Below are 11098 nucleotides of genomic sequence, written 5' to 3' on the forward strand. Positions count from 1 at the left end.
TACAAGCTCAACCAGATGAAAAATATGAGCGATAATTTAAAATATTAGCTATCAGCATTCAAATGATCAAAAAGCAACTTCCTGCAAGCATAAAACGATCCACATGCCTCCAACACAGGCTGTCAAATAACCTCTGCTAGTTGGCATTAGTTACCTGAAGGAGGGATACTGTAGCCTGGACCTTGTCCGTTTCCTGTTGCTGAACTGTTGTTGCTCATTGACTGACTGTAGGAAATGGCGCTCCCTTGGTTGATGCTGGGGCTTTGGTAGTTTCCCTGCCTACCACACACAGAGGTGCACAAAGTTATTAGACCTAACAGACATGACTGAAGTCAGAGCTGCAACGTAACGACAGACTGTGGAGAGAAATTGTAACAGTGAAAGCTGCAAAGGAACAGGTCACATAATGCCAGAGATGATTTCTGGCAGTGTGTCACTGCCGTCATCCTTTACTGATCCAGAAAAAAACAAACTGAAGCCTGTACTTCTGAGAGCCACGCTAAAAAGACAAAGCATATCCCTGATCAAACAAACAGCTCTTCTAAAACATTTAGGATGAGCACGTAGCATAAGAAAAGAAAAAAAAAAAACATTGCTGCTGTTCTCTTCTACTAATCCCCCCTCCCTCTGTTCCCTCTCATCCTCCCTCTTCTTATCCCACAAGTCATAATTTAACTAATTAAGGTGTGCTTTTGGAGAAGATCTTGTTATTTGTTGCCATGGTGACGGCGGAAATCAATGCCGCTCACTCAGCCTCCCCTCTATTTCTGGCAGCTCATCACATGTTATTGCAAGTGACATCAGAGGGGGCTTATCTGCAACCTGCTGAATACTAGCCATCCATGTGTGTGCATGCATGTGTGTGTCTAAAGACATTGGCTGAGAAAATGACATGAAGGCTGAAATGTAGCACGGTGTTTGGAACCATTACGTCCATCTCCTGATGATTAGCACCAGGACAACCATGAGAGAAACAAAACGTCTGAGGACACAATACTATAGCCAAGAAATAAAAAGGACGGAAACTGATTTTGTTAAAGGAATAAACGATGGAAGCAAACCATGACAGGACACAGAGGGGGAGTAGGATGTAGCGCTGTTTGTGTGTGTGATTTACATGTCAGTCATTTCTGGCCTAACTGGCATCATTCTTTCTTTTTACACACGTCATATAATACCACATGTTGGAAGCGATGCACATTGCCTGAGAGGAGGGATTGGTTTGGTAAACCTCCCCATAATCTCATCTCACAGATGTAATTAGTCATAGAGCACGGCTGATGATACATATGTAATCCCTCTATGGGGGCCGAGGTGCACAGGGAGGCACCGTGGTGAAGAAACACAAAATCCACGCTTATCTGTCCCCATTTCCCTACAAAGAAGGGGGAATATAGACTCCTTCAACGCTGCCTACGTGCTCCCTCGTATGAGTCAAGACGCAGAAATACATTCACTTTTGGATTGGTGCACCTTTTTAAGCGAGTCAGAAACGCGTTCTGCACGCAGACTCAGAACAGTTTAGAGATGCCGAATGACCCCTACCCACTTTAATCAACAGAAGCACAAACTCTCATGTGAATACAGAAAAATCCAAATCAGCAACAACAACACTGGTTGGTGTTTTTGACTGTGGCGCTCTCCCATTATGACTAATTCATGTCATAAAAAAGCCCATTAGAAAGCACTTGATGGAGGCACTGCACAGCGTTTAATCACACTTAATATATGCATGTGCCGCTATCAGGGCTATGGGGGTGGGGGTAGGTTGGTGGGGTGGCAAGCAGGGGGACGGCACAGCTCATCCATCTTGCTCTTGGGCACCTTTGTGCCGACAAAACAAGTATCCTTTTGCTGCAGAGAAAGAAAGAGTGAGTGAAGGAGGAGAGGAAAGAGAGAATGGAAATGAGGGTGACGAAGACGAGGAGAGGGGGAGGGAAATGAAAGCAGGAGGATGCCTGAGTGGTGTGTGTGTGAGCCCCTGCTGGACCTATGGGGGGAGTGTTTTTAGCTTAATAAAACAACTTGCATCATTTTTAGTTCACTGGACAAGAATTGGATAAGGTGGCCTCACAGTTTAAGATATGCAAAACATCTGGCAAAAAATAATATATGGTATTTATAGAGATGCACGATATTATCGCCAGGGTATCGTATCGGCTGATATTAGCGATAAAGTTAAATATCGGCCAGTCCATTCGAATAACTCAGATATAAAAGGTGCTGTTTATCCATCCATCCATTTTCTTTACTCGCTTTTTCCATTTTGGGTCACGGGGGTCGCCGGTGCCCATGTCCAGCAATCACTGTGGGAGGGGTGAGGTACACTTTGGACAGGTCGCAAGTCCATCACAGGGCCACATGGAGACAAATGAGACAACCATTCACTCTCTCACTCTCACCTAGGGAAAATTTAGAGTTATCAATCAGCCCAACATGCATGTTTTTGGTCTGTGGGAGGAAACCGGAGTACCTGGAGAAAACCCACGCATGCACCAAGAGAACATGCGTACTCCACCCAGAAAGGCACCTGGACCGGGATTTGAACCGGGGACCTGCTCACTGAGAGGCAGCAGCTCTACCAGTTATGCCACCGTGCTGCCCATATGTATATAAGGTGCTGTTTTTGTACGACAACCCGATGACAAGGATGCCTGCAGTGCCAGCACAACGTTATGACATCACTCATGCCGTTGAGTTTAGATTTGTGAAAATTTGCGCTGTTCAAGTGTAATTGTGTTAGAAAGAGTAAATGTCATGAATAAATTTGACATTAAACATAATCCAAGTTGAAGTGTTACGTCATTTTCAGCCTCCTTTTGGCATCTGCATTTGGTAGCAGGTCAAACTGACAAAGACCACACAGAATAATGTGGTATTTTAATTCCACAGCCGAGAAAGCTACGTACGGTAGTCTCTGTAAATAGGTCTAGGGGAAAAATATCAGTATTGGCCAAATAAGTTTAACACATCGGCATATCGGATAAAAAAAAAAAATCCAATATTGTGCATCCCTAGTTATTTATACTCTGGTTGCTTTAAAAGCATAATTACAATAAATTCCATTTAAATGATAAACGTCAATTGTTTAACCAGATTCCCCAATTTAGTCCATGTATGAAGGGCATCTGAGGAGGCTGCTATGGAACTGTGAGGAGACTGAGTGTGTCAGAGCGTGTTTGAGCGTGTCCTTGTGTTGGTGCTGTTGCCAAGGGGATGCCATGGTTACGAGGTGCCAGCCAAACAGCTGACGGTTTCCCTCTAGAAGTGGCAGCGCCTTTGTCCTTCATTTGTGCTGACAGGCCGCGCCGATCCCTCCCAGTGCAGCTAACCGGACGAGACAGCTGAGGCGCTGGGACCGCAGGAGCGTGTGACAGCTGAGAGGCCCTTCCTATCGATCCCTCTGCTTGGTGCGTGTTTAAGTGAGGGAAGAAAGAAGCGGTAAGGGAGGCTGGCTGGATGGAAGGATGGAGTGGATCGGCTGGAGGCTATGAATTATATATGGACCCAATCTGTTCTCAGGGCAGCTTGGGCTCCATGCTTCCCCAAACTTCTGACTCAACTCACCATCCACCCTCACAAACACACACAAACTACAAACCAGAATAAATCCAACACACACACAAAAAAAATAGAAGGACAGCTTTTAACATATTAAATCCAGAGAAAAGCACCCCCACCCCTGCCTTCCAAACATCAAACAGCTCAGGATGGATGGATGAAGGAGAAGCCATTTATTTTGCCCATCTAATGAAAGCAGAGCGTTCTGCGGCGCTGCCAAGACTGCGAGCGACAAAGCGCCACAGGCAGCATCTTCCGTTCTTGACATTCAAGAGCTGCTCTTATTTATTTAGCAAATTTACTTACTAAGGAGGTCAGAAATGAATTATTTGGCGAGGATTTGCCTGTGAGCACTTTCCTCCCCTCTCTTCTTCCCTCATCCAACATTTCTCTCTCTTCAATTTCCTTTTTATTTATGGCGCTGTTATTTTTATTTTTTTTTAGCTTCGCTCTTCTTCAACTAAGTGCTTATTTTTACGACAGCTCGCCTGTTCCTATAGCTCCAGGAAGTTTTTGCAGAGAGTCGCCGGTAGCGCTGGAAAGTCATTTGTAAAGCCAATTGATCCTCAGAAGCCGCTGCCAAGAAAAGCTTATACCTTTTAATACTTTGTGTTCTTCTCTCTCTTTTCCAAAAACACATCAATCTCCAGCCCCCTAACAGCCTGTTGTGCACCTCTCATCCAAACAGGCTTATACTTCCTCCTCGTGAACGCTGTCAGTGTTAGTTCAACATACCACGCCGATAACTGGCAGCTGACTATCCTTCAAAACTCATCTTTTCATGACTGTGATATTATTTTTTACAGATAATTAGCAACATTTGGCAAGTTTGCCATTCTCAATTTAAGGGATTATAGCTGCAAAAAGAGAGTATCAAAGTCACAAGATGTGTGAAACTTTGTGCACCAGTTTTACAACTAAAGCATTAGTTCAATTCAATTCAGTTTAGTTTATTTATTTGGCGCCACGTCACAACAGAAGTCATCTCAGGGCACTGAACAGAAACATTCATATACATAAAAAGTAAGTTAACATTATTTATCTGAGGAGCAGACTGATTTGAGTTTATCTTCATCGTAGAACTCTCATCTTGAGCAAGCATGAAGGCGACAGTGGGAAGGAAAAACTCCCTCATGAGGAAAAACCTCCAGCAGTACCAATCAGGACAAGTGGTCATCTGCTTTGACCGGCTGGGTTTGAGAGGAACAGATACACAATGGCAGGTCAAGAATCACATGTTAATATAGAAATAATATCAAATGAAAACTATTCAATTGTAACAATTCAATTTAAGAAATGAGGTCAATTTGTCCTCTATTAGTCTATAGCAGCATAACAAGCCAACCCTAACTATAGGATTTATCCAAAAAGAAAGTCTTAAGCCCAGTCTTCAAACTGGACAATGTGTCAGCCTCACGGACAGAAACTGGAAGTTGGTTCCACAAGAGAGGAGCCTGATAACTGAAAGATCTTTCTCCCATTCTGCTCTTGGAAACTCTAGGAACCACAAGTAAGCCTGCAGTCTGAGAGGGAAGTGCTCTGTTAGGAAAATATGGGACAATAAGATCTGTAATATAAGATGAAGATAGGTTGTTGAGGGCTTTGTAGATTAGAAGTAAGATTTTGAAATCTATTCTGGATTTGACAAGGTGTGGTGGTGGCGCAACTGGTAGAGTTGCTGTCTCTCAATGAGAAGGTTGCTGGTTCAAATCCCAGTCCAAGGGCTTTCCTGGGTGGAGTTTGCATGTTCTCTCCGTACATGCGTGGGTTTTCTCCAGGTACTCCGGTTTCCTCCCACAGACCAAAAACATGCATGTTAGGCTGATTGATAACTGTAAATTGTCCCTAGGTGTGAGTGAGAGAGTGAATGGTTGTTTGTCTCGTTTGTCTCTATGTGGCCCTGTGATGGACTTGCGACCTGTCCAGGGTGTACCCCGCCCCTCGCACAGTGATTGCTGGACATGGGCACCGGCGACCCCCGACCCAAAATGGAAGAAGCGGGTAAAATATAATGGATGGATCTGGATTTGACAGGGAGCCAATGAAGGGAAGCTAAAACTGGAGATATATGATCTCTCCTATGAACTCCAGTTAAGACTCTGGCAGCAGCATTTTGGATCAACTGAAGACTTTTTAAAGAAGCATTTGGACACCCAGATAATAAACCATTGCAATAGTCCAGTCTAGATGTGACAAATGCATGAATCAGTTTTCTCCATCACTCTTAGACAAGATGTTTCTAATTTTACTGCGATCACGCAGGTGGAAGATGGCGGTTCTGGTAACGTTTTTAATGTGGGGGTGACATGTCCTGATCAGATGAACAGGAATATTTTTCATGCATTCTTGAGTCTCCAGCTCAAAACTCTTCCCGCTCAACCATATCAAACTGATTAACCAATAGAAGCGGGACATTTGTTTCTAATCCCAGCCCACTGGTGGATGAAGGGGAAACTGACACAGCTCAGGAGGAAATAAAAACACTTGATACGCCACACCTAATGAAGATTTAATCTCGACCCACGCCTGCTGCCATGGGATGCCAGAAGTGGCCCTCCTCTGTTCATTTGGAATTCCTTTCACTGTGTAATGAAACTGGAACATGTTTACTAATGTCTGAAGGTGTGTGTGTGTGTGTGTGAGTCAGGAGGGGATGAAGACGAGAGATGAGAGGGCAGAAACGTAGAGGATTAATGGTGAGGATGAGGCGTGGGGATGTGTGCAAGAAAATGAGAGGAAAGAAGCAGAGACCAGCTTATATTGAACTAACTAGCTGCTTATTTTGGAAGGTTTGGTAGCAGGAGTCTCTGGCAAACGGCGTTGATTCATCAAAGAGGAAGACTACACACATGCTTCAGCTAACAAGTTGTTTCTCAGACGGAGAAGTCTGAATGTTTCACAGTGTTGCAGAGATACGGAGCCTTTAACTGCAGGTTTTCGGAGGCCAATTTTCCCCTGATCTCCTTCAGATGTTCTAAAGTGGGATCTGAGGGAGAAAAACATAACAAGGTTGTGCTGGAGACAACGGAGAACAAAAGGCAAATTGGAAAGAAGAAAGGCTGAGTGAGATAAAACAGTCTGGGTAGGATAATAGAGCTGCACAAAGATGACAAGGGCGATACAGTCGGGAGAGTTGGCAAAAAGAGTGAACCAGGTGGGAGGAGAGAGAGGAGAGGTAGACGAGGAGGGGAAAGAAGGAGGAGATGTGAGCGACAGCAGATGAGACAAAAAGTAGGGAGGCACAGATAATCCCACAAGTTTCTTACAAGTTTTCTCCAAAAATGTCCATTACAAACAAATTTTTATGGCACCTTTGCACAATTTTCTTTCTGCCAAAACACTAAATCCTACTTTTGGAAAACGAATAAAGAAGGCAGCAAAAGTAGGACGACTTATTTACATTTTTAAACACTGATTGGTTTTGGCGTCTAATTGTCTCATCGAGTGAGGAAAAATTTTCACACTAGCTGGGTTATACAAATTCTCTGTTGTAAACAGTCGACTAAAGCGATGCTGTGATTTGAATAAACACTGTAAGAAGTGGGAAATTAATGAGAGGCCGGTAGAAAGGAGAATAAAGGAACAGAATTCTCACAGAAAAATAGAACAAAACCTCTTCATTGGATTGGATTTTTTTGCTTCCCATGTGATCTGTGGCTTTAAGCTCGACGCCTTCCTGACAACTTCACGGAAAAGAAGACAAACTACCGAACGCAGCACACCTCTCACAGCTGATAGTGAATCAAAATGGATCACTTTACAGCAAACAGAGTTAGAATGAGAGAGAACAAGCCTCCTCCTCCAGCAGCTCCACAGTGAGCGACACCTCTCTGGTGTCTTGGTGGGGAGACTGACAGGCAGCCTCATTGGTCCCAGCAGTGGGGATCGAGTCATGCCACTTCTTATTGACAGCCCAGCCATCTCTTAATAGCTTGTTCAACATTTGCATTGCTGCCTGTCTGCATAAGTGTGTGTATGTGTGTTGCAGTGGAGCCCCTGATGCACATAATTAATCATACATATTGTCAGGCACTTGCGGCCCTCCCCAGCACTCAACAGGAGTGTGTCTACTCAGGATTCTGGATGTGCTCTCTTGCGGCTTCTGTGAGAGCGACTAAAAGTCGCCTGTTACGATCTTGATGACAATTAGTTGAAATCATTGATGCCACTTTTGTTTTTGTTTGATGTGAGGGAGGACACTTTATGATTTATTGCTTAAAAAAACTGTCAACATGACACAACAGCAGTAAGTAAGTTTTTTTTGGCTGCTCCCTTCTTAGGGTTCACCACAGCGAGCAAACTCGCATGAAAGGTTTTACAATTTGTTTAACGCTGATGCCCTTCCTGATGCAACCAGGGCTTGAACCTGCAACCTCAGGATTGCGGCACTGACCACCAAGCTACTGCATCCCCCCAATATGACACAACAGCATTCCTACAAGAATACAAGCAAAATCTGGGTTCCTAGACATTCAGCCATTCATTTGAATATATATGAAAGCCTCTAATTTTCCAATCTTTCAATTCATTTTTGACAACTAAGTGCAATCATTTTCTGCAAATTTACACTGATTATTTGTGTTTTATTGTTTTTGTGCTCAGAATATCATGCAATACCCCAAAATGTACCTATAGCCATGCATACACCTGGTGCCACTGCCACCTTTGAGACCAGAAAAGCTGCATGAGGATGCACATGTACATTTTCAGTCAGTAACATATGATACAAACAGCTAAAATGTCAAACTGCAGTTTTGAAGTGGTAGATGAACCAAAAAAAAATAAATAAAAATAATGCCATCACGGTGACTACATCCATTTTTTATATCAATAACTTGATAGGTGTTTTGCTTGCTGGAACATTTTTATAATTTTTTTCAAAATCAGAAAACGCAACATGGGAGAAAGTTTAGAGAATATTTTTTTACTCATTTTTTGTTGTTGTTTTATACCTATTCAGACCTGGAAAATACTAAAAGCAAATTTTATTGTTTTTAAGTTTTTTTTTAAGACGAGGAACCCTGAGAAACCACATGATGTGAGGGATGGAAAGGTCTGAGTGGAAGTGTGCTTCAAGCAAGTTAGAAGCAGCATGAAGATCACTTTCTAAAAAAGGACATTTCATCTGTAACTAGATCCCAGTCTTCATTGTGACTCACGTTTCAAACAAACAAGAGAACGATCTTTGACGAACGTAAACTGCCCCTTCAGACTGTAAGAATGTTGATACTGCTCCCACAATGCATCGTTAGTAAAAACACACACTTGCATAAAGAAGTGGAGAAACTTCTTGTTCCTTTTAGCAGCGTTTTCACACGCTTTCCTGGCAGGGTTCAGGAAAAGTTTACTGCCCACACAATCCCTCAACAACCTCCGTCTCCGGCACCATAAGCACTCATATAGTCAAAGTGTGATGGAAGAATAATAACCCTAAACTCGAACTGTGCTACAGCATCAACAAGCTTCTTATTTGTGAATAAGCTTGGTGCAGTCGTCATCTCTGGTGTTCTCGCAGGTAAAACTGAAGTTGACTTTTTCTCCTTTTATGTGTTGACTGTACAGTATTCATTCCAGCAGCCATCTCACGAGCTAATATCTGACTTTTTCCCAATAAATGGCTCTGAAATCAAAATGTCAGGCACTTTATGAAATGTGTGAAGAGATAAGGGTGGGGTGGCTCACAGAAGAGTGGAAACCCTGGGAGAGAACTGTAAATGTAAAAAGTCACTCAGCAGACTGTGATAAGACAGAAGTGATCACCGGGTTATAATTTTAATATGCGTCTAGTTTGTGGTAGTCTATATTTTGTAACAACTTAAAAGTTCTATTTTTTTTCCCAGAAGGTCTTCTTACCTGTTGTGAACGGAGTTAGCAGATCCCAGCATGCCAGCTACCGCTCCCTCCTGGACCTTGCGGTTCGAGCTACCCAAAGATGGAGGACCCATCCCTGGCCCTGCTGACTGTGGTATGCTGGGAGAACTTGGACCCATAGATGAATATGTCCGATTCTGGCTGCCTGGGCCAAGGCTGCGTCCTCCAGATACTGGCTGCCCCGGGCCCTGACCATGCATGGGACTGGTGGCGTTCATTCCCAGACTGTTAGTCATACCAGGTACGGGGCCGCTGTAGCTGGTACCAACTGCCCCGCTGTAGTTAGAGGGTCGAGGGTAGTTACCTAAAAGAATATTGGAAAATCAGCTTGCTAAACTTTACAATTAATACAAATGTACACATAAGAGACTGTCCTTCCAAAGCTAAACAGTTGGCTGTCAAGAGCTGAGACGTATAACTTATTTTGTTTGAATTTAATGGACTGAATGACTTCTGTGAAATATAATAATTGCACGTAGGCTTTATAAATCTCCCCATTTCAGAGGAATGGAGTGTTGTCAGCCTCTGCTTTTAGGAGTACAACAATGGCACAACAGTTTCATTCATCTAGAAAATAAAACCGTGACAGGTGAGGAATGAGGAAAATGTAAAGGGCAGGACTAAATTCTTATTCAAGGTCTCTACAAAACACAGTTGGAGAAAGTAAAAAAAACTATCTAGGGTGTGTTTCTGATGACATTTTTCACAGCTGCAGGTTGCTAGATAGCCCTGGGAACGATTTCCAAGCTTAAGGCTGACTTTGTGAAACACTTGAGAGGAGCTCTAATCTGCAGTAAATGCTTTCTTGCTGCCCTGGAGTGCCACGCGACCACGATGCCAGAAGCTCTCCTAAAGCACACTTAAACCCCTCCATTTTGGCTTTAAAACCTCAGCATGATTCCAACTTGAGCGCAAGCTGAAGGAGAATCACCATGCTGGCAAATACAACACGCATATACATTCAGGCACACTACAAGAAACATATTCTACATGTGAGAGCTACAGCCCTGTAAAGAGCAGCCTATACCCTCTGCAGGCTATGAGTTATTTTGACTGTGATATTCCCTCCCCGGGACAAATCCTCTGCAAAATAGAAATGAAAAATGTGGCATCTTCCATTGTAAAGGCGACTATTTATTTTGATTTGATTAAGGGTGCTTTAGTTGGGCCGTACTGCATAATCCTCTGAGAATATGTCTGGAAAAGGGGATCAAGTCCTTTTAAAACCTGAAGGCTTTTCGGCACACTCAAACGAGAGAACGTTAAATGACAATATTCCACACGAGGGGGGAGGAAGAATAGCTCTGGAAATGGAAATGGCTTCCCAATGTCCTCGAGTTGCTTCAGTGAAGGCACTTTCCACATGACATAAGCTTGTGAGCCCAAAAGAGACAGAAGCAGCAGAAGGTGGAAAAGGAAACAAAGAAGAATAAACAAAAAAAGAAACAAAAAAATAATAAAAAGAAGAGAAGAGAGAAAAACCTTGAGATAGGATTTAGAAATAAAATTATTTTCCATAAAAGTCAGCAAATCTGCTTGAATTTGTCCAAACACTGAGATGAAATCTACAACTGGAGATGGGGGGGGGGGGGGGGGGGGAAAGAAGAAGTTTATTTTGGGGGGGGGGGGGGGGGGGGGGGGGGGAGGGGGCGGGCAGAGCGCGGAT

At 43.4% G+C, this 11098-nt stretch overlaps 1 protein-coding gene across 1 annotated transcript in view; it reads right to left on the reverse strand.

The window, feature by feature from the left end:
• Positions 1-146: 146 nt before the first annotated feature.
• The window catches only part of LOC119427740 (AT-rich interactive domain-containing protein 1B), a 121693-nt gene continuing 110741 nt past the window's right edge, over positions 147-11098 (reverse strand). The window contains exons 6-7 of the mRNA XM_037695378.1: positions 9415-9736; positions 147-279 (exon numbers count right to left, since the gene is read on the reverse strand). Coding sequence (XP_037551306.1) covers positions 147-279; positions 9415-9736 — 455 coding nt within the window. The remainder of the gene's footprint in view (positions 280-9414; positions 9737-11098) is intronic.

This window comes from Nematolebias whitei, chromosome 21, assembly GCF_014905685.2.
Source record: "Nematolebias whitei isolate Nwh7 chromosome 21, NemWhi1, whole genome shotgun sequence".
Taxonomy (NCBI): Eukaryota; Metazoa; Chordata; class Actinopteri; order Cyprinodontiformes; family Rivulidae; genus Nematolebias; species Nematolebias whitei.